Here is a 24532-nt window from a genome sequence, read left to right as displayed (position 1 = left end):
CGCTCCAAGTAATGTATGATGCATTTAAAGCCTGAATTCAAACAAAAGCCAGTCCCATAGAATTCAATTACTTCACAAGCTGCCAGGGCAAGCCTGCATGTAATCCTGAGACTTTTTGACAAAGGAATATGACGACTTCTTGACAGAGACACTAGGAATCCATTAGGCATCAGCGCGCTCTCTGCAGTGAATGGACTGAAATTTTGGATGATTCATTCTCCGGTTTCTTCTCTCAGTGTTTCTGCTTAGTTGGGCAAGAGATGGGTGGGTGGGGGGGCAAGCATTCCTCTGCTTGTTTTAAAAACACAGGATGACACAGTTGAGCCCGCATGCATTATTCAGCTCACATTAGAGCCTGTCCTTTGGAGTCTCAATTTCATTACAAAATCACAAGGTACGACAAATTCTAGCCTACAGAAAGTAATCTGAAACTATCATTATACTTTGAAATAGACAGTGGAGAACAATCTTTCTCTGTGTTTCAAGCAGTATGTGTTGAGCGGTCATAAACAACAACAAAAAAGTCAGAAAATAAAAAGCATTTCATTGCACTTCTTAGGCTGAAAGGCACGATGATTAGGCCACAATGTTTATGACAAAAACAACAGAAAGGGCCACTGAAGGCACTTGAGAAAGAAACTGCACGCCACACGGCTGGTGAATAGAGAGCTGTGCTCGCTCCTGCAGCCTTCAGAGGGATTCAAGCATGCGATGTAAGTATGTGCACTAGTTGATGGGGAGGATCGGATGTTTGAGGTTCCCAAACTCTTTACAGTCTGAACAAAAAGCAGATTGCTTCTTCCTTGGCCTGTGGCCCAGGCCTTTCAGCTTCTTTCATTAAAATCTTTTAATATTTTCTGAAACAACTTGTTAAGTAAGAAAAGTGACAAAGAGACATGAGTCACTCTGTTCTGCTGTCTGTCCATGGAAGCTTTTGCCACCCTGTTGATTGCTTTCTATGCTATTTTGTCTTTAATGTTAATGGTAAGAGTGTGACCTCACGAAGCTGTGCTGCCTCTGACAACAGCACGCTGAACAACAGCTCCTGTGAATCAGTTATGCACCAGCGGTCTCCACACCCATGCAAAAACGTAAGGGCCTGTCAGTGAATCCATAAATCGTCAACAATACACATGGACGCATTATGTGACCATATGTTTCATGCCTTTCTGAGCTCGCTCACGCTCTACTGTTCAGCACACCTGCTCATAAGTCTTAGAATGCCTGATGATTTTTTATGTCCGCTGAGCACTGGCTTTTCAAGTAGGCCGTGAGTGCTCTCTCCACGGGGGAGGGGTTGCGTAGAAGCGATGATGTCGCTTCGCTTTTCTGTTCGATTTGTGCAGAGTAGCTGTGATCACCGTCTAACCTGTTAGTCACGTTGGCACACACAAACATTTGTTTTCAGCGAGGTGCCCTCGATCGCCGTACTTCTGCCCCTCCGTCAGAGGCATCCGCTGTGTAGCGTCCCATGCTATTTGCAAGACTCGCCCTTTTGTATTGGTCTGCTTTTTTTTTCTTAGCTTTATTTAGTTTGCTTCATATTTACCTATGGGGTACAAACTAATCTCTTTGTGAGTGTATCTGTGTTAGCAACATTAGGTTTTTTGATGGGTTTCCATACAACTTGAGTATTTTGGAAAAGCGCGTCGGTTCAGTGAGGCATTTAATGAAAACCTGGGTGTGACCTTTGCACCCAATAGTTTCATACACTGTTTAACTTTTATAGATTTTTTTCAGTGTCTTCTAGAAAGAAGTAGAAAGAAAATGCCCAAAAAGTTTTTGGGATTTACCTACCTGGATGATTGAGCATGCATCAAAACGTTTGTGTATGTTTATTAAAATAAGATATTTTAATATTTACCATAAAATTAATCAAACTTGTAATGCAAAAAAGTTGACTTGATATAAGGTTTCAATGCTTATTGATCTATAGGATTTCAAAAGAGCGCTTAGCAGTTGGATTAATGGAATGATAAAAAACAATGTGGGCAGGGATGGAGCGTCATGTCCTCTTAGGAGCCGAGGCCTATTGCAGGATAACTAAGAGATGGTTCAGGGTAACCTGATCCAGGCCAAACTGAGGAACGTTTTAAGTCTAATCTTAAGAGTAGAGAGAGTGTGTGCGTCTTGAATCCAAACTGGGAGCTGGTTTTACAGGAGATTTAAATTTAGAAAAGTCAATTTTGGATTAAACAGGGAGTCAGTGAAGAGAAGCTAATATGGGAGACATGTGCTCACTTTTTCTAGTTCCAGTTATTGCTTTCGCTGTAGAATTTTGGATCCAGTGAAGGCTTCTTATGGTAATTTAAGAACAACCTGATTATAATGGATTATGGCAGTCCACGTAAAAAAATCACAAACTAGTTTTTCAGCATCACGTAGTGTTGGGCATGGTGGCGTCTAGGGTGGACCTAGCGTCTCACCAAATAATAGCTGGGTTTGATAAGCAGAAGAAAATGGATGGATGATTTGAGGTAAAAACAAATTGCAGAAACATTGTTGGCTTCTTTGTAATGATGTCAGTAAATCTGGAACCCACTGTGAGAAAAAGCTAAGTAAGCAGAAGGTACTTTCAGCTGCTGTCTCATTTTCCAGCACTTGATTTGGCACAAACTTTACATCGAATGCCTATCTTGATACGACCCTCCCATTAATCCATGCTTGGGACTGGAGTTAGGGTCACACTAGGTGGATTAGTGTCCTCCCAGATATGAACCAGAGATCTTTACTGAATAAGGCAAATGTGTTAACTGCTATACCACAAGTTAAGCTAATGTAAGCATAGGTGGGTCCAGTATTTTGGCAACACCTGGTTGCTGAGTGATAGCCTGTTCCTCTAGCTGCCAAAAGTATTGAATTTATCCTAAAAGGCTATTGATGTAGTGCTTTTCTACACAAGAAATTGTCCACGTAGTAAAAATTTGGTCAGCTCTTGACAACACAATTGACCAGAACGGTCAACTCTAAGACTAAACATTGATACTTTTGTTTAGCAATTATAATGTTTCCCATCTAAGTAGCACTGAACTAAAAGTTATACTGACTATGTTGGTAAAAAGAAGTCCAAATGGAAGACTGTTATCATTTGTTCTCGAGCCATGATGTTTATGTGACAAAGAGCACTTTTGGCTGCCACTTCTCATATTTTATGGTAGATAAAGTTGAACTGAATGATCCTCAGTCTGCCCACTGTTACGTCAGCCTCTTACGCACATGTACATGCACACATTTTTATTTGTCTGCTCTGCAAAACACTGCAAATAATGGCATAGCTGAAAGTATCTATCTGACAGTTTGTCTATTATTGTCATAGAAATCCTTTTGTACTGTAAGCTGAGTAGCGTTCTTTGCCGATTGGCAAATGTTGGTTTATTACACTATAAAAATGTCTTGTTGCCTTTTCTGAATACTGAACAGCTTGCTCCTGAATCATCTGATTCTTGCAGTCGTGACCATAAAGTTTATACTTGTTAGTCATCTTCTTTTTCTTTCACCCCTCCACAACTTCCTCACAAGGCCATCTCCCACCTCGCAGGGTTTGTGTTTAACAAAGTTACTAAGGAGAAATGAAGACGAAAAAGAAAGTTCCTACCTGAACGTGTGGGGTTTAAGAGCTGTGCATTAACAACTTATCTGTGCTTTTTCTCTCCCTCATCGTTCCACACCTCTTTCTCTCTCCAATCTCATTCACGCTTTGATCTGTCTTCATCCGTCTCTTTCACCCCTCAACTTCCTTTCATGTAGGGGATGAAGTGGTTTGGCAGTATGTCCCTCAGCAGCAAAAGAAGTAAGAGGAGGAGTAGAAGGGGCAGCAATCGCAGCTGTAACGGCGGAAGTAATAGCACGCTGCTCTCCCTGGCTCTCCTGGTGGCGTTGACCATGAAAGCCGATCCCGTGGCGGCTCAAAAGCAGCGAACTGGTGGCTCAGAAAAAGTGCCGGTCCTGAACATTGCAGTGATCCTGGGACGCACGCGCTACATCTCAGACCGGGACATCCGAGCGCTGTGGAGCAAAGAAGACCCCATCGATGTCAACGTGGTCACACTGCTGGTCAATGAGACTGATCCAAAAAGCATCATCACCCACATGTGTGACCTGATGTCAGGAACCAAGATCCACGGCGTGGTGTTCGGGGACGGCACTGACCAAGAGGCCATCGCCCAGATTTTGGATTTTATTTCCTCGCAGACGCTCATACCAATCTTGGGCATTCATGGAGGGTCGTCCATGATCATGGCTGACAAGGTATGGAGAAGTAAACTGATGAATGAAAGCCAGGATGTAGAGTGAACGGAAAGATGTTGTTGTTGATGGGTGGACGCAATAGTGAGCAAAGTATATGAGAAAAGACTGATGGTTAAATTGCTTGGCTTTATGTGATTTGCCAAAAGTTGCGGCTTTTGGGTATTTTACTGTTATAACCATCAACAACTCGTGAAATCAAACTCTTGCCGAGTGAAGGGAGTTCTCACCAAATAGCTGCACTTCACAAAATATCATCAGTTGGTATCTCGAAAAAGAAGCTACAGAGCCAGGGTGTAGATGGTAGAAAGACGTGTGGAGGAGCGAAAACAAGGTAGGAGGATGAGGTAAGTATCTGCAGGAAAGTGTTGGAGGACTGGTTTGGAAGGAGAAAGTATTTAAAAAGAGCAGGAGAAAGGACAGAATGAGGGATGTAGTGACTAAACAAGAGAAAGGCGAGGAGAGAGAGCGAGAGAAGGAAATGTGAAAGGAGTGGGTGTTGCCGTAGCCTGGCTAACACTGACTGCGTGGTGCGGTGTGCTCTAATCTGGGAAATCTCCATTCATTGTGCAGGATTCCCTCAGACATGGTGCTGGAGTCTTGATTGGTCCCCTCATTTGAATAAGCAAAGCCAGTCTCATCGAACCCTGAATAGGAGCAGATGAACAGCGCATGATTGTGTGGTTTCATGTGTCAGTGCTTAGCTCCTGGAATTTGTCATATTTGCCAGACTGTAACAGAGGGAGCGGGGCAAGATGAGAATTGTTATGTGGAGATAATAATTTCATCATATTAAACTGTTAAGGGACACCTTTAAGAAAGCAATGCTTTATGATACAAGTGAAAACCTATATCGCATCATCCAGGTGAGCAACAACGGTTTTGTCCAAAACAAATTCTTCCCTGTACTGTAGCTCAGTAATTGGGAGCTTGTTGAGTAGAACTGAACGTCATTTATAAATATATATTACCACCTTCATTAGTTTAGAAGAATCAGAACCAGAAAAGAGGACAGAAATGCACATGTGCGTAGTAATAAACAAAACGTACGTAGTGATGTTGAGCAACATTGATACAATAACCTGCCACAATCATAGAATTTAAGGTTCATCACTGCAGATAATGGAGGAAAACTGCTCCTCTGTTCAGTGTGTTACAATAATGATGCCATTCTGTGTTTTAATGCACTGGTTGTCCATGCACTGATGTCACTGGGTATTACAGCAGTCCTCGCTCCTTCTTGATCACCGAATAAACACAACATATCCAGAGAAAACATGTCTAAATATGTACATTTGGTCATGCACAGATGTTGGCTGAGGAAGGCAGAGAGTGATCTGTCTCTGGACGTATCTGGAGCGGTGGCTCTGAGAGGTGAAGCATACTGTTACTCAAGGAGACAGGAACTAGAAAAAAAAGCTGCAAAAAGCACACAAACACAATGAAAGTGTCATAAAACACAACGGAAACAGAAAAAATGCCATCATAACTCACAAAAAAAACTTTTACAAAACATGCCAGAAGTGTTTTGGGGAGACAATAACGTGACGGAACAGCTGCGGACGTGACAAGCTTCCAGTAAGTGTCCAATACCAAACAAGTACCTACAGTATTATATGAATCATGCATTTAAAACACACGACCTGCATCTTTTTCTATCTGACAACACTGATGAATCCACTGCTTATTTTAAGTGTGTCACTTCTGTCACTTTAGTTGTTGTTAGATCACATTATTGTCTCCCCAAAGATACTTACATTGTGTTTTCTGAGGTTTCAACTTCCATTTTTTTTTATATAACTTCCACTGTGTTTGTTGTGTTTTTTATGGTTTTGACATTTTCTGTTTGCTGGTGTTTCCTTAAGTCTGAGTGTGTTTGACCTCTCATACTGCTGTCAGTGACTTCGATGAAAGCCTGACCAGCTTTATGGTGTTAGATATATTTTTGAACATCCGCATGCCACTGTTAGCTAATCTGTGATGCAGTGCCTTGGTATAATTGCTGTAAACCAATGAAACTGTTATGCTTGTGTCATTAGTGCTAATGTTACTCAAGATTACAGCTACACTTCCTCTGAATTCTTTCATTTCCTTCCCCATCCTAATGGCTGTAGTGTGTCTTAAGTCTTTTCTACCACTTTTCTGTAAACATTTCTCTCTTTTCAAGATCCTCTTGTTCAAGAAAATCTTAAATCTTTTGGTCCATTTGCCCTTAAAGGAAAAGCGTCAATCTTCATGTTTTATACCATTAAGCTATCTTCCTCTAAAGTAGTTCAACAGATTTTCCACCAAATCTGACCCTGTGGTCCACAATAAAACATGCAGTTTGGTTAAGACTGTAGAACCTCTCAAAGATTATCTTGTTTATTTACAGTAAATATACAAATGTCTTAAAGGTACTGCGGTAATGGTTTATTGATCCTGTAATGCTAGATGTGGCACAGTTCTAAGAGATAGGAGGGATGGAGAGAAGCAGATAAGTGCTGCAGGAGAGGGCTGAGGAGGAGGGAGGAGGTGTGAGCTGGAATAGAGTAGGTGGAGAGGGGAAATGAAGGGGTAAGAGATAATCCCTCTTTTTGACCAGAGGTGATGTTGAGTGGAAGGGAATTACTGAATGTCCTGATTGGCACCTGCCACACTCCACACACACACATGCACATGCACATGCACGCACACACACACACACACACACACACACACACACACACACACACACACACACACACTTAGATGTGCTTCCTTCAGGGTCACAGGACATTACACAAGGAAACAAGGAAATGACGTCATTCACGTAGATTACTGATTGGCAGCGCTAACTTTTCTCAAAATTTTGAGTTAATAAGTCCAAATTTTGAGAAAATAAGTCAAAATTATGAGAAAATAAGTCGAAATTTCAAGTTATGGAGCCTTTTTTTTTTTTTTTTTTTTTTAGTGGAGGAAATGGGCTTCCATACTAAACTGTACAAAGCTTAAGTTTAAATCATTTTCTTAACTTAAATCAAACAAACATCTTCGTATACATGTTTGTCTCGGGGCACGAAAGACCCAAAACAAACATGTATACGTTTCATTGCGCTCTCACTTTCCTTGTATTCATTGTTTCCATTTTCTGCTTTCTCCACGTGTTGTCCCTCGATCCTTTATCCCATCGCTCCATCCTGCTGTCTGTCTTTCTTGCTTGTTAATTAGATGAATGTTGCAGTATCTCCACGCCTTGTGGTACTCCCTCCCATACATTCCACAGCCTTTGTTGAATAATGCAGACTTGCCTGTATCGAAATGAATACATTATTGATTAAGGAAAGAAACGTCTTCCCCTGCTGCAATCTAAGCAACTAAGCTTGACTGTAGCACCCTAGCAAACTTAGATAAAAATGTCAGAGCCCAAGTTTTTTTTACTAAATTTGCGGCGTTTTAGTGTCACATACTTTGTCGTTCCTTTACCAGTTTTAAGTGTTTGACTAGATGTCTGACCTAACTCGTTGACTGGACTAAATAATAGCAGCTGGATTGTGTTGGTCACGAAGCCTTAATTATGTATTCCCGAGTCTTGTCTGTCCTGACTCTAAGCTGTCGCATCGAGTCTGAGCCGTCTGATGTCTTCTGTTGCTTCAGCTGCTTTCTTTGCTTTTTTCTTTCCTGTTTTTCATTTGTAGAGCATGCCACATGAATTAAACCATGGTCTGTATGCACCAGATGTGTTAGCAGTGATGGGAGATGTCCTTCCCTGTTTTGCTTCTTGAAGAAAAGACACTTTACTTCTTAATTAAACAGACAGTGTTCAAAGAGTCAGAAAATTTGTGTGTGTGTGCCGTCTATATTGTTCCTCATAAGTCATGGCCTTCCTCTGGACACAGAGGAAGGCCTTCCTTTACACACACACACACACACACGCACGCACGCATGCACACACACAGCTTTCACGTAAGCATTCATCCCTAGAGCAGCTGTCACTTCATTTACATGGGTTGATTAATTAATATTTAAGCAATTTAAACAAATGAATGAACATTGTGCTGCTGCGCAGTGAAGCACGTATTTCCTATTCTACATGCGTTCAGGAATAAGGCTGAGACTCTCAGATTAGCCTTCAATCACCCTCAGTTAAATAAAAAGCTGGTTTGAAAGCCCCCATTCAGACTGAAAAGAGGCAGCTGTTGGCTCTAGACTGACTGTACCTATGACCACCTGTGTGAACAAGAGGCCTGGTAATCCAATGAAATTAAATCTGGCATGGTGTCTTAAGGTTAGCGAAACTGGGCTGAGAGTTGTTTTCTCTTGTTTTTCTCGAGCCAATCAGTGGCGAGTTATGTATCCGGCTTCTGACATCACTGTCGGGTAGCGGTGGCTCTGGAGACAGACACATAATTGCAGTGTTTTTGGATCGATTCCTGGCCTCTCTTGTCCATATGACACTGAAGTACAAAAACAAAAGCATCCAAAAAAACCCAGAAACAACTGACTAGTTGCTGTAAAGAGCTTTGAATGGAAGTCATTTACAATTTTAGCTGCACAACAAAGCTGTTAGAGGTTCTTAGTCGGCTTCCAATTCATTATTGCCACATTATTAAAACAAAAACAAGTTTAACTGATTCTCTTTGGGATACTGAGTTAAAATCAGGTCTGCATTTTTCACTGAAAACACAACTTACACAAAAAGAGCGTGAATAAAGTGGCATAGCCCAGGGGAGTAAAATATAAAATGACGAGAGAAAAATCATTCAATGGGAAGAAAATTACACAAAAGAAAGGAGCATGATAAAATTGTGAAAGTTAAAATACATCAAAATAAAAACAGTGTTACCTAAAATAACAATGCCGTTTAAAAAGGTGCTTTAAAGTTAAGTTAAAATATATGAAAATCCAGAATATATCCAAAAGGTCAAAGGTTTACAGCTTTTTGTTAACCACTATTTAACCCCATAAGTGACAAACAAATAAACAGATTATGTCCATAAATGTTTTGCTATATATTCAAATGCTGAAGGTAAACCTTAGTGTCCACCTGTTAATATTATTAATATTATTGTTTCTCTACAAAGGCTGTGTTACCTGTCTGAATAAGTGTAGTTTTAAATTGCAAATTGAATAGTTATTTGAGGCTTTAGGTTTTACGTTTCAGGACTTGAAAAGAAAAAATCAGGTCCTAATTTTAAAAGGTTTCAAAATAAGTTAAATGCAACAGCAACACATAACATATTACACTGTCTGTCGTTTATTCAAACAAGACGAAGCCAATATACAGAGGCAATTTGTGAAATATTAAGCACATCCTTACAGCTTCTATAGAAATTAATAAGGGAAGTAGCAGACAGCCGCTTCTACTCAAATTATTCTACTGAATAATTGATCATAAGGAAGTATGAACACCTATATGAAAGGCAGAAGTTTTGTCAGTTTGCTGGTTTGGAGCATTTATGTGTGTGACAACACAAAGCCAAGAAAAAGACCAAAACAAAAAAAAGACTGAACCAGTATAACTCGTTTGGACATCCTGCCTGGTGTAAGCCCCTTGCATGGCAGCACAGCTAAGCTGGACAAACCACAAGACTTCTGGAACAATCTCTTTCAGAAGGACAAAACTAAGGTGGAGATCATATGTCAATGATGTTGTGGTAACTTTGTGGATGTGTAGGGGTGATGGTTGGGGCACTTTGCAGTCACTCAGTTGACCATGATCTTCTCTGGTTATCAAAGTAATCTAGAGTCAAATATGAGGACATCTGTCCGACAGCTAAAACGTGGCTAAAACTCGGTCACAGAACAAGACAGTGATCCCCAGAGCAACAGCAAATCTACAACAAAACGATTGAGAAAGAAAAGAATCAAAGTGTCCAGACTTCAACCTGACTCAAATGTGGTGGGACCTTAAGAGAGCTGTGCATAAATAAATGCCCACAAAGCTGTAACAACTGTGAGGTAATTGTAGTTGTATTTAGTTTAGCTAGCTTAGAGAAGACGACATTTCTGTTGTTAATCTTGCCCATTATCTCGGCCTTTTTTTCGTCATCGATCATCTTTAAGTCCAATCATATGTGTCTGAAAGAATGCCCTGCCCCTCCCAGTTCACATAGTTGGCTCTGACTGTGCAGCGTAGATGTTAAAAAGAAAAACCATCAGCAACTGTTACCCAATGTTTCCATTCAACTAATTAGGCAGTGACGCACGCACAGTATCCACTGCAGTATATGCTGCGAGTGTATTTTTGTAATTTATTGATCCATAATGATGAAATTTTGTCGATGGACCCGAGGACCCGAACAGTATTTTCTAATCATTAATTTACTAAAGTATTCTCCTCTACTACAGATGTACACAAGTGTACTCCTGGAAATTTGTCTTTTTTTTCTTCCTTTTTTAAATTTAGTTTTGTCTGTTTTAGTTTATTTATGCATTTTTTCAAACCAACTGGCCACACGCACACACCTGATGTAAATGCCAGCATTGTTGTAGTAGATTTGTGTGTGTGTGTGGTGTTGCTGTGATCAAAGGACATTATTCATCCATCCCTGTTGTTGTCTCCCCTCAGGCGGTATAATTGCACACATACGTGCGCACGCCTGGGGCGCGCGCAAACACACGCACTGTCTGATGTTTGTTGCTGTCTGGTTGTGTCAAATAGCAAATAGAAGTGGGAGGGAAGGAAAGGAGAGGGAAAACAAGTGAATAAAAATAACATTTTATATCATTTATGAGTTTGTCCAATTACTGCGTGGAGCCATTTGTTTTTGTGTGCCTTAAATCACACTGCCATTTAACTAGAGCATCTTCAGCCTGCTGAACCACATGCAGGCTCTGCTGCACAGTAGCACACCTCTGCGCAGATAGTGTGTGTGTGTCTTTATACGCTTGTACTTTATCAATATCATGCACACAAATTGATTTGCTTTTGTGTCTCTGTAATTGGTTATGCGCCTGTGTGTGTGTTTAGTAATGGCATCAAAAGGAACTTTTCTTATTGCCACACTAAGACCGTCCTCATTGAGTTTCCTGTAATAACAGCTTGTTTGTTAGCACTCTTAGTGTTGTGCTTGTGTCTGACTTTGATTGTTAATATAAAAACACTGAAGTGGATATGTATATATATATATATGTATATGTGTGTGTGTGTGTGTGTGTGTGTGTGTGTGTGTGTGTGTGTGTGTAGGCGTGTTTTGTTCTAATAGCCAGATTCAGCTGTCGTCCAGATGAGAAATGGCTTCTCACTGCTCAGAGGGGATCGATTTGGATGAATATGCGGGACTGGGGGAAATAGAGCTGTTCACTTATTCTATGACTTTATTTCTCTTTCTTTTTTTGCCTCTCTCTCTCATCTCCCTCTTCTTGCAGGCTCTCCCCAATGACATCTGTTCCAAAGTAGTGGAAGTTTTTGTTTGTGCCGCACAGTTTTCGGCTCGCCGTGCATATCAAGTTTTCTTCTGACTTGCCTCTCGCGCTATCCCCGTTTTCCGCTGTCTCCCTCGTGGAGCATCCCTCCTTTCACCCACCCTCTCTCTTTCTCCTCCTGTCTCCTCAGTTCTTGTCTCTCAGTAAACGTTCATGTCTCCTTCCCTCTGTCTCTCGGCAAAGCCTCAGCTTTAGCCTCGGGAACAGCGGAGGTTTATGCAAAGATTGCAGCAGACACACATACTCACGGGCACATTATCAAAGCATTTTAACATCATCAGCTGTAGCCAGGTAGACGAACTGGATCAGATTCCTGGGGTGGGGAGAGAGAAAAACTTATAGCCCACACTCTTCCTCCTTTAACTTAATTGACATTGGCACAGAATAGAAGACCCAACGCTGTGTAATGTGACGCCTAAATGGGAATATAAATTGATTTTGATGTTATTCTCGTGTAGACATTTACTTTAGTCTTTAATCCCCTTACGTGCCTCATCTTCTCCATTTTATCCGCCTGCCGCTACTTACTCCTCGTTTCCACTGCTGCCTCCATCCTCTGAACAAATCAAAATCTTTGTCGAGCTCGCTCCCGCAGAGAGAGATGCTCTAATAACGTCGGCCTGCGCTCGGCATGATTTTGACGGATGATGATGTGCAGGAATTGATCATGCCCTGTCATGTGTATTCGCTTGCAGTGTGTAATGCTGCTACATTGACACCTCCTCAAACAATTTATTTGGAGCTAGTGCCATTATTACTAACTGCTTCCTTTCCCCCCTCTGTGTGTGTGTGTGTCTGTGTACACGGTTAAACTAACAACAGCCCGGCTAACATCAAACTAATCCCCTTGTCTCTTTGTCTTTGCATTTTTGGCTGTTTTTTTAAGTGCATGTGTATAAATGACTGAATAATATGTGTGAAAGTTTTTTTTTCTTGTTGATTAACCCAAATGTCTCAGCAGTAAATTGAATTTCTGATCTGCCTCTTGTCAGCCATCATAAGCTGACACAAAAACCCCACAATAAATATAACATAAGCTCAGCTACTGAGAGACTGAAGAGGCATGCGGAGAATAACACAGCCATCACGGCTCTGAAGGAAAGAATTTTTGTCATCTCAGCTTAATCCTGACTAATATACAGATAACGCATGCATGCAGTTGCTGGCTCTGGAAGTCTTTTTATTCCTCATCTTTGTGCCACAAGGCAGTCGCATCAGCACAAGTAAAAACTTTTAAACCCCCCCCCCCAAAAAAACCTTCAGTCGCCGAAGCTTCAAAGAAAAACATTTTATGAGTGTTGAAATTGTCAGATTAAATTGTCTACTCGGGTGTTTTAATACACCTAAAACCTAGATCCTCATTCTCTGTACGCACTACAAACCGGTTCATTACGAGCAGCAGCTGCTTATCAAGCCGAAGCATCTTTCAGGAGAACGTGTCAATCATAAATACAGTTTGGAGAGAGAGAGACTTGAGCGAAGGGTTGATTTTTCAGAGTGCATTATTACCATGCGCTGTCGCTCACACCTCCTCAGATACATACGGATGAGTAAATATCAAATATCTTTGCCCTCGGGGATGCTGACATGGCAGCAAATTTATGATGATGTGAATATGCGCTTTGTAACGGTAAACACATCACTCTATTGATTTCACCCACGCTGACAATGGCATGGGGATCCAGATTGACAGCTTGTTAAGGAGTTGACAAAGTTTTTCAGGTAGCAGTAGGAGTTACAAAGTTACCGCCCTTATAAGTCTGCAGCTATAGCCTCCTTGATATTTATGACTGCATTTATAGAGTCATAAATATCCCAGTCATGTGCTGTGGATGACAAGCCAATTGCCCTATTTATATGATTAATCAACACTGGTTTTTGATGCATTTTAAAGATAGAGTTGTTTAGTCACAGTATCATTAAATGAGTGTGGGCAGACAAGAGAATTGAGCTTGATCAATATCGGACTTTTAAGACTGATACTATATAAAATCCGATACTCCGACATTAACCGATATACAACGTATGAAACAAAAACTGATTTCTCAAAGAACTTTTATGTGTAATAGTTATTTATTTATTTGTTTACACTCTGCTTAGATCACCTGGTTGTTTGTGTTTAACATTGTTTGAAGGGTATTTCTATTATTTGTTATTTTAATTTTCATCAGCTGCTATACAGCTGATATGTAATATTGGGCTCTTCCAGAAAACTCAGACCAGCTAGGAAGCATGGTAATTAAAATGTTAGAGTTTGTGGCTGTATCACTGCCAGCTCGCAGTCACTGATGTAACTTTGAGTTTTGCATTTTATCACCGAGCACTTGAAGATGATTAAGGCTACGTCAAAGCTGAAGTTGGACTTAAAGTGGACTTTATCATTTCAGCAGGATAATGACTCCAACGCATGTTTCAAAATTGTTAAGTAAGCACAGAAACTGCAATATCAGCAGCGATGAAGAGCAATGAACTTAGAATTAATGCTGAGACACACTGGGTCCAAGTGGTGAAGTGGGGCTGAGCAGGTGGGAGAACCTGATGCAGCGATGCAATGGACTCATTTCAAACTAACTCATAAATATTTAATTTTTTCAGATATTTCATAGCAATAAAAAAACAAACAAAGCAAAAAAATAAAAAAAATCAGATTCCATCAGTAACGCAGCATGTACAGATAATTAGGATAATGCACACTTTAAATTTCCTCTTTATCGGCCGCCTCTTGCTGAGCAGTCCTTACTTTGAAAAACATGTTTGATCTCCAGCTCTTGAGCCTCTTTCTAACATGTTCAGAGTGTTTAATTAAAGATAAAGGGAAAAAAGACATTGTGTCTGTAACTACTGCACCAAATTGTGTGCCAAACTGCACAGAAAGAGTAAGTTTTATCATAATTGTTTTAACCTGTTTCAAACAGTGAACCTGAAATTACCTGCTGCTGCAAAAACACTCTGCTCATTTATCCTCGCTCCTCTGCTGCAGGGCTAGCTAGATGCTGAAGTATCACATTCACATTTTTATTGACATCTGCATGACAGGGATGAGATGAGAAGAAGGAAAATAAAGATATGTCGAACGTGCAGGTGGTGACTTGTGAGTATCTTAAAAGCATCATGTGGAAGAAACACATGAAAAATTAACTGACTTAATATTAATGTGCATTAAACTGCCTGTGACATTTAAATGGCGCTATCATGGGTTCCTATTAGGGGTGCAACGATACACAAAATTCACGGTTCGGTTCGGTTCGATACTTTGGTGTCACGGTTCGATATTTTTTCGATACAAAAAAAATGTTCATGCCTTTTTAATTTGTCATTTATTAAAATTATAAATATATATTTTAACTCAAAAGTACAGTTTTTAAATTTAACCCTAACCCTTGTGCGCGTTTTTTATTTTGACAGCAAATGCGCACCTGCGGACCACTTATGTGCAGCCCTGGTTATTTAGCTCGTCATATTGCAGCCACAGAAATTATTTTGTCCATGAAACCATAAAGCTGCACTTTCTTTTTGCCTTATAGTCTGATTTGTCATAACTTCTCCGTTTTGTGGTAAGCTTTTCTTTGTCTGTCACTTCTTCACCCTGACCTGTCTTATTTGGCTCAGCAGAACTGAAATATAAATCCTGCTGCTTTTACACACGCACTCACATAAGCTCAGCGATTCTCTGCGCGATCAACCTCTCACATGTTTAAGCTTGCTGCGGGAGATTTCACTTGTCATGTTTGCATAGTAAGCTAACGATTAATAAGACGATGTCAGAGGAATTGGTGCACAAATTATCATCACTCACAGATCAGTGCTGTCGCTCTCTATACACAGTTCGCAAGATTGCAAAGTGAAAGCAAAAAAACAAGCGCAAATTCAAACGCGATTTCAATATGTCACATATTGACAGTGGCTCACCGATGCCAATGACATAATTACCCAGCTACATTTCCGAAAGAATGCAAAAGCATTGACATATATTTTTCCTTCCTACAATAGCCCGACGGGCAGAGTAGCCCGTCTGAAAAAAAATCGCTAGCCCCAGGACGTCGGGCTAGCGATATTGCAAGCCCTGTATCTGATTGAGGAATCACTCATCTTTGGAAAAGAGAGTTTATTACAGAGAAATGTCTCTTTCCAAAATAAAAGCTATACTATCCGCTTCTTCTGGGCTATATTCTCAGCAGCATAAGGAGAATCATGTGCTAACAGCTGTCTAAATGACTCGGCTAAAGTTAGTAGCATGCTTGTTGTTTTTGTCTTTGCACTAGGATGATGTCGGCGTAAATGTGCAGTCATATTCGTTGTGTTCCCACTAGTGCTTTCAGGTTAATCTCGTTGAAATGACCTTAACGCCACAACACGGCAAATCTCCGTTAACGAGCTACCGCCGATCGCCCCGTGCATGGGGCTAGACGGCCAACACGTTAACGAGCTAACTGCGCTAACACACTAGTTCCCACCCATGTAATTGAGCATTGCATGGCACATCCAACATACTGTTTTACTTTAGTCCGTGACTCGCTTACCTTCAGGGTCATACGTCACATGAAAACCAAAATAATTCCAAACGCCAGATCTGAATGAGGGTGGGGGAGGTCCATGTTGCAACTTCTGTCTTGCTAGCTTGCCCTGCGCTCTTCCTTCTGACTATGCTGTCTGTGTTGAGCGCTCAGTGGATCTGCGCTCGACAGTGCAGCCTAGGCGGAGTAGTCGAACGCAGATTCACTGAGCGCTCAACACAGACAGCATCGTCAAAAGGAAAGTTGATCAAATAAATTACAAATGTTGTATTGTTCGATACATATGCGTACCGAACCGAAAGCACTGTATCGAACGGTTCGATATCGATACGAATATCGTTGCACCCCTAGTTCCTATCTATCTATCTATCTATCTATCTATCTATCTATCTATCTATCTATCTATCTATCTATCTATCTATCTATCTATCTATCTATCTATCTATCTATCTATCTATCTATCTATCTATCTATCTATCTAATTGTGAAATTGAGTGTAGTGTTTTAGGTGCATACATGCTATATATGGGTCTTTTCGGCCTGTTAGTAGGTGGTTGCTTGGCAAAAATTTGATGTCATAATATCCGATGTAGACAAGAACCTTTAGAGGTCTAAGATGTACCTTAGGACCCTCAAGTGGTTAGGAAGATGGATGGATGTATTATTTAAAACACTTTATTTAGTTGTAAAAATCAAGGATGTGAACTGAGGATGAGCCTTTTACTAAAGTGTTAAATTACATAGCTTTCTTCACAACTTGTTAGGTTAACAAGTTGTGCACATCTTTATCTCAAATCCACGGTGAGTTTCTGTAGCTCTTTCTCTCATACAGTATATTCCCTTTTTTTCTCCATGGATTTTGGTATAGTCAGTTCTCTAGGCTTGTTTGTGCAGTTTTTTATGCCACACACTGTTATCTTCCCTTCTAGCTGCTTTGGGATTTGAGTTAAACTCCACCGTGCTGGGAGGTCAGACAACAGTCACTTACTTTAAGTTTGATCTAATTAGAAGAGCAGCGGAAAAACAGACCTCCCACTCCTCAGACCTCATCCTGGAGAAAGATGGAAGAAAATTGGGAAAAGGGCATTTAATGAATGGTATGGAAGACATTTTGTTGTTTTTTCTTTCTTTCTATTTGTTAAACAAAAGTAAAATCCACTTGTAACATGCTAAAGATCAAGCTACAGTATGAACAGGAATTTCATCATTTTCCAAACAAAAAAAGTTACTGGTTTATAATGTAGCGCTGGCCGTCCTGTTAAATCTTTTGAGACCAGAATATTTGTTGGCCTTGTGTTTTCTTCTATCAGTCCACTGTAGTCTCCTTCCTCCCGCATCCTCATCTCTTCTTTTCATCTGCATTTCTCATCTAATCTTGAAAGTCTGTCTGTCCTTCCCTCTCTCCTTCTTTCCCCATCATATCAGTTGTTAAGTGTTTGAAGATTATACAGAGAGATTTCTCCTTGTGTCGAAGCCATGCCGAAAGAAGTTGGCAACAACTTCACCCCGCTCTGCCTGCCCTCTATATTGCGCTCATGCACACACACACGCACACACACACACACACACACACACACACACACACACACACACACACACACACACACACACACACAATGAACACACAGCACTTATCGTAGCTAAGTGTGTCCCATGCTTTTGAGAGTCCCTCTTCTTTAATGGAATTGCTTTTTCTGTCTCCCCCCCACCCACTTCTTTCCCATTTTTGCTTCACCTGTTTCTGACTTACAGTTTTTTCTGATTGCTTAAGCACATTTTTTGTAACTATTGGCTAATTTTGCAAAACTCTTCACACAAATAAGAAAACCTGTCACCCAATAATCAAAACATTGTAGTTCTCTTGCAAAAGCAAACACAGCTAGATTAACTCTTCACACCTTCGTAAAAATGGTGTTTCCGTATCAAACAGTACACACAAGCCATCATCTACTAAGCACACAATGCGCCAACTGCACACTGATGGTATGAATACAAAACACATCTGGCTTTTGCTTTCTCTGTGCACAAGGTAGGCTATGTCAGTGTGAGCTCATACTTCTGTCATAGATCCATAAGCATAGAGGGATCCAAACTTCAAGTACTGGTGTTTATTCAAACACATCAAAACAAACACAAGTGTTTATTTCCAAGTATAGGATTATTTGCAATCGCCATAATGACTATATGGGTTACTTGGTCTGCAGTGAACATGCTTCCTCTGCCCCAGCATCTGGTCATCTAGCAATTCTGTAAAGTAACAATTTCAGTATTTGTACATCAATGGTATTGGTGTGTTTCTCATTGGCATATGCCAGTGCTACAAATCTTTGTGCGAAGTGACTGTGCTAACCGATTCTCATTTCAAGATGTCCTTATGGTACTTGCTACAGTGTAGCGGCTCGAGTTAGGCTGGACCCGTTGGCCAGCTACCCTCAGGGTATTGTAGCTCTGATGTCATCAGCAATTCTATTTCTTACTCTTCCTACCCTTCCTCTCCCCCCTCCTCATCTTCCTCTCCCCCCTCCTCATCTTCCTCTTGCTCCTCCTTGTCCTTGTCGTCCTCTTCGTCCTACTTCTTCACCTCCACGTCCTCTTCCTCGGCCTCCTCTTCTTCTCACTCTTTCTGCTCCCTCCATTGTACTCCGCACACACAGCTTACCTGTATTATAGTGCTTAGGCTGATTGCAAAGTGAACTAATTATCTAAAAAAGTTTTCACATGTGAAAGTGTGCCAGACAGTTGGCAAATTAGTGTTAATGATAGCCATACATGTGTATACTTTTGCTAGGAGTGTGTTGGAAATTTGGTAATTGAGTGTTGTGCAGTGAATTGTGCCTACAGTTTTGCAAAGTGTGTGTTACAAAATTGCAAACTGAGTGCAAAGCAGTTTTTGTGCTTTTAGTTTTGCAAACTCAGTGAGTGGTTTTGCTATAAGTCTGAATAGTTTTAGAGATTGTGCTACAGGAATCACAGTTAGGGTTTAAGCATTCAGAAAAAACTGTAACAGGCATATTTCAGTTCTGTGTAACTGTGTGTGTGTGTGTGTGTGTGTGTGTGTGTGTGTGTGTGTGTGTGTGTGTGTGTGTGTGTGTGTGTGTGTGTGGGTGCACCGTTCTTTTTCTCTTCTCTGTCACGGCACATTTCTCAGTGGGTGTGCACTAACAATGCCCTCTCCTCCTTGTCAAGGTTGAACTAAGCTAACATCTCAAACACACACACACACACACACACACACACACACACAAGCTTGCTCGCATTGCAACTAACATGCTCAAAAAAAAAAAAAGCTGCGCACGCAAACATGCGCAAAAACTCGCCTCATCCTGACTTCTTATCAAACCTCTGAAATGAGCTATTGAAAAGTCAGTGATTTCAATTCAATTCAGCCCATTAATAACAAACCTCAGTCTCCATTCATTCGGGATCTTCAGTATTCAGGCACAAAAAAAACAGGGTCAGGCAGGCAGCGCGTGGGTTTACTGCAGTGAAGGGAATAAAGGACCACTTCTTTCAAGGACAGCTTACCTGAGCTATCACAGAGTGGTGGTTTACCTGGAGATAGTGTTAAGAAGAAGTTTATTGTATAAAGACCTACAGAGAAACATCACCTCAATTTTTAAAAAAGAAAAAAAACTGCCTTTGCTGGTACACCCAGCCTTGGTTTAGAGCTACATGTGGTCCATTAAAGGTAATGGGAAAATAGTGGTGGTTAGGCAAATTACACTATAAAACCACTGTGTTGATTTTACACCGCCACTAGCTTCTGTATATGTGAATGCAACCCCCTGCCCCGTAACTTTAAATAACAGTGAGGCTAATACCCCATTCTCAGCACAAATACAATGGCCTCACTCTCCCTGTCTTTATATCTCTTTCACTCTCTTTCATTCCCTCCCTTTCTCTCTCAGGTGTTTCAGCAGGTAAAAACCCCATTTCCCTGTTCCCCTTAGGGAGCGCTGACCTAACTGCCGGTACTCCCGGGAGCCCCAGCTAACTCTGCAGACCCATTTGTCAACGTTGACCCTGAAACACTCCCTCTTTTCATACCCTCTATATCTGTCTTCCCTCCCTACCCATTTTCTCCTCTTCTGGTTCTTCGGCTATTTTTAAGTCTTCCCCACATGTCTCGCTGTACGCTTGTCCTCCCAAAAAGGCTATAGAAACATCAAAGGCTGGATAAGAAAGACAGAAAAAGAGAGCATGAGAGGAAAGGACAGAAAAAGGCAGAAATATTACTGAAGTGAGAAGCTTTTAGGCACTGATGCTAAAATACTGTACATCAAAACTGTGAGCTCATCTTTAACAGTGACTCAGATGTGTAATGTGAAAGGTGTCGCTCATAGCAAGAACCCACAAAGACTCATCGTCTGACTCTGCAGTTAACCTCAGCTTTATGGAGCATTTTAGTGTCTTGCAGCTCATTATTTCACTTTCAAAGCCGAAAGACTTCATTGTTTTGCTTTAGTCTCACGACTCCCATCAACCTAATTTCCGGCTTCAACAGGCAAATGCACTCGGCTGAAAAGTTCTAATAAACCCACTGTACACTTACAGCACCGAGAGCAGACAGCATTATCAGCTCCAGGACGGTGCAAAAGTCTTGATCTACCACACATTTCAATATATTTTGCTTAGAAGAAGCCAGGCTTTACTGTAATTTCTTAAAGTGGTTTTGAGCAATGGCTCTCCAGGCTTTCTGGAGGCCTTTCAAACCTTTTTCTTAGGCACTTTTTTACCAGCAGCCTGTTGCAAGAACACATAATTTATACTATTTTATTTGATCTACGAAAAATAACACAGTTTGATGGGAATAAAATAGTATTTTACCACCAACAAGGTCATTCACAAAAAGGTACTGGCAAAAAACTCATATATATATATATATATATATATATATATATATATATATATATATATACTCACACTGCATATCTCACCGTGCAGTGTCATTAGAAAATGTAATGAAACTAGACAAGTTAGAAACAAAAGAAGAATGGTCAGATGGAAAGTACCTGAGGCTTTAAGGAAAACATCCAGCAAATACTTGACACAGGACCTAAGAGATGGACTCCTACTGTTCACTGAAGCCTTGTTATTGTCTCTTGTTATTGCTGTCAGAAAGCCATTCTTAAGGAAGCAACACAGGGAGAAGTATATTGAATTACACAAGAACTGGACTGAAAATCAGCAGCAACTAGTTTTTGTGAATGTTGAATCCAAATTTGAAATCTTTGGTCATCAACAATTGCTGCAAAGGAGGTCGAGAGAGAGGTACAACAGCAGCTCATCTGTACAACATGAAAACCATGACAGGGTTTGGGGCTACATTTCAGCCAGTGGTGTTGGGACCGTAATCCAAACTGATGGATGAACGATGAACGCACTAAAGTACCATCAGATTTTGATCCACCATGCAATGCCATCATCTGATTGGCAACATTCATTTCCCAGTTTGGTAATAATCCCAAACATACTGCAGTAAAAGCATACCATAGAAAAACACACAACAGTCATGGATTGGCCTCCCCAGAGCCCAAACCTCAACATTATTGAAGCAGTGTGGGATCATCTTATGAGAGAACAGAACTTGTTAGATTTCTACAAGCTGTATTTGCCTTATACGTGTAAACTTTCCATGTATGTTTGCATATGTGTCAATACATTTCTGCACCTATTTCCCATTTTCCTAATAAAATGTAATCCATGATTGTGTACATCACAAAAAAACAGACTACTAACAGGTTAATAAAAAACAGATTCATTTTGAGTACCCGAGGCATGAACTTAACAGGTCACACAGAGCTAATATTCACAGAGGTCATGTACAGTAATTACAATATGCAAGGGGGAAGTTAATAGGACGCACACTGACTTCCTCAGCAAAATCCTTATCTCTAATAACCACACTATCAACTTAATTAAAGACTTCTTTTTTAAAAAGCCCCTCAGCCTTGCTCAGGTTTTTCTCTGTGCTTCTTATTCTATCTTTAACGCTCTCATTTGTGCCCATTTTGTCTTTTTCTGGCTGCTGCTTTGTCAACATGAAAGCTGTTGAGTCACTCTTTCCTCGTCTCCATTGTCTTCCCCCTATCTTTGAAGTCACCCGAATTCCGCAACACCGCGGTGTCGAAGCGCAGAGCCCACTGCACCGTGTCAATTACATGATGCGACGCGACACTTTAAGGACTACATATTAAGGACTCTCCAGTTAAAAGAACCAAGAGCGCTGAGACAAGTTGCAAGTGACCTGAAAACTAAAAATAGTTCCTCCCAAAAAACTCGTCTTTCACTGCAGCATTTAAAATTAGCAAGACAAAAATGCAGTCGCTGAAACCTACATCAGAAGCCCCCTGCAACTCATGTAGCTATCGTTCTATCTTATAGCAAACCGTTCTGCACGACATAGATAACATGCTTCATGTCTGAACAGATAAAATGTCAGTCTGGACTCCCATGCATAACACTATTGAGTGTATTATTCTGTTACTTCAGTTCCAGAGGGTCAAAAATTTGTTGTGTTGCTGATGTGAAGCCTGTGTAGCTTTCAGTAGACTGTCAGACACAGGGACACTCAGGTTCCTTTTTAGCCTCTACAAGACCTCTTAAGTTGTCTTTCATGTTAATGGATGCAATGCAGCATCCTTTTTCTTTCTTTTCTTTTTTTCTTAGAGCTGAAGTTTTAAGAGCAAAGTGCTGGCTCTACATTATGAAAAACGCGAGAGCGAGGAAGAGAGGCAGGCAAAGACAAATAAACTGAGCATGCCAATAAAACATGAATAATTCCATTTTCCTGAGAGCCCCCCACGGTGCTCACAGCTTGTTCAGCGCCTGTCATACAGGGACGTTTTACAAGTCGTGGTTCTTTTTCCCTCTCCCATCCATCCATCCGTCCTTCCTGACGGTCTTGCCTGCAACTTCAGAACAATTAAGGTTGACTTCATGCTCCAAGGGGCTTTTGGTCATAATGGAGAGAGGAATGAAACAAGGGAGAGGCTCGTCGAAGGGATATTTAATTCATGTCACTCTTACTGCCTGCATCTCTACATTCCCTGTCTTTTAGCACAGCTCACTGCCCCCAACATGGTGCAGTGCTGGGCAAGGATACACTATGCTAACACGAAGGCAGAGGCTATGGCCCATTTTGTGTTGCCATGCTGGAGGAGCTAAGAACGAAGCGGGCAGGGGAGGGAAACAAGCTAGCCTTATTCACTGCAGATTACAGTTTTTTCTGATTGCTTAAGCACATTTTTTGTAACTATTGGCTAATTTTGCAAAACTCTTCACACAAATAAGAAAACCTGTCACCCAATAATCAAAACATTGTAGTTCTCTTGCAAAAGCAAACACAGCTAGATTAACTCTTCACACCTTCGTAAAAATGGTGTTTCCGTATCAAACAGTACACACAAGCCATCATCTACTAAGCACACAATGCGCCAACTGCACACTGATGGTATGAATACAAAACACATCTGGCTTTTGCTTTCTCTGTGCACAAGGTAGGCTATGTCAGTTTGAGCTCATACTTCTGTCATAGATCCATAAGCATAGAGGGATCCAAACTTCAAGTACTGGTGTTTATTCAAACACATCAAAACAAACACAAGTGTTTATTTCCAAGTATAGGATTATTTGCAATCGCCATAATGACTATATGGGTTACTTGGTCTGCAGTGAACATGCTTCCTCTGCCCCCAGCATCTGGTCATCTAGCAATTCTGTAAAGTAACAATTTCAGTATTTTTACATCAATGGTATTGGTGTGTTTCTCATTGGCATATGGCAGTGCTACAAATCTTTGTGCGAAGTGACTGTACTCACCGATTCTCATTTCAAGATGTCCTTATGGTACTTGCTACAGTGTAGCGGCTCGAGTTAGGCTGGACCCGTTGGCCAGCTACCCTCAGGGTCATTCGACGGTTGATTACATGGTCCACTATTGTAGCTCTGATGTCATCAGCAATTCTATTTCTTACTCTTCCTACCCTTCCTCTCCCCCCTCCTCGTCTTCCTCTCCCCCCTCCTCGTCTTCCTCTTGCTCCTCCTTGTCCTTGTCGTCCTCTTCATCCTACTTCTTCACCTCCACGTCCTCTTCCTCGGCCTCCTCTACTTCTCACTCTTTCTGCTCCCTCCATTGTACTCCGCACACACAGCTTACCTGTATTATAGTGCTTAGGCTGATTGCAAAGTGAACTGATTATCTAAAGAAGTTTTCACATGTGAAAGTGTGCCAGACAGTTGGCAAATTAGTGTTAATGATAGCCATACATGTGTATACTTTTGCTAGGAGTGTGTTGGAAATTTGGTAATTGAGTGTTGTGCAGTGAATTGTGCCTACAGTTTTGCAAAGTGTGTGTTACAAAATTGCAAACTGAGTGCAAAGCAGT

The 24532-nt window shown here is 40.9% G+C and overlaps 1 protein-coding gene across 1 annotated transcript in view; it reads left to right on the top strand.

Moving 5' to 3' along the window:
* Positions 1 to 3741: 3741 nt before the first annotated feature.
* Positions 3742 to 24532, top strand: part of grin2aa (glutamate receptor, ionotropic, N-methyl D-aspartate 2A, a) — a 161180-nt gene continuing 140389 nt past the window's right edge. The window contains exon 1 of the mRNA XM_085453783.1: positions 3742 to 4248. Coding sequence (XP_085309909.1) covers positions 3751 to 4248 — 498 coding nt within the window. The 5' untranslated portion in view covers positions 3742 to 3750. The remainder of the gene's footprint in view (positions 4249 to 24532) is intronic.

The sequence above is a fragment of the Copadichromis virginalis genome, linkage group LG4 (genome assembly GCF_057382275.1).
Source record: "Copadichromis virginalis isolate Kocher_CV1m ecotype Utaka linkage group LG4, C_Virginalis_male_GT1.1, whole genome shotgun sequence".
Lineage (NCBI taxonomy): Eukaryota > Metazoa > Chordata > Actinopteri > Cichliformes > Cichlidae > Copadichromis > Copadichromis virginalis.
This window is presented reverse-complemented; position numbering and strand designations above follow the sequence as displayed.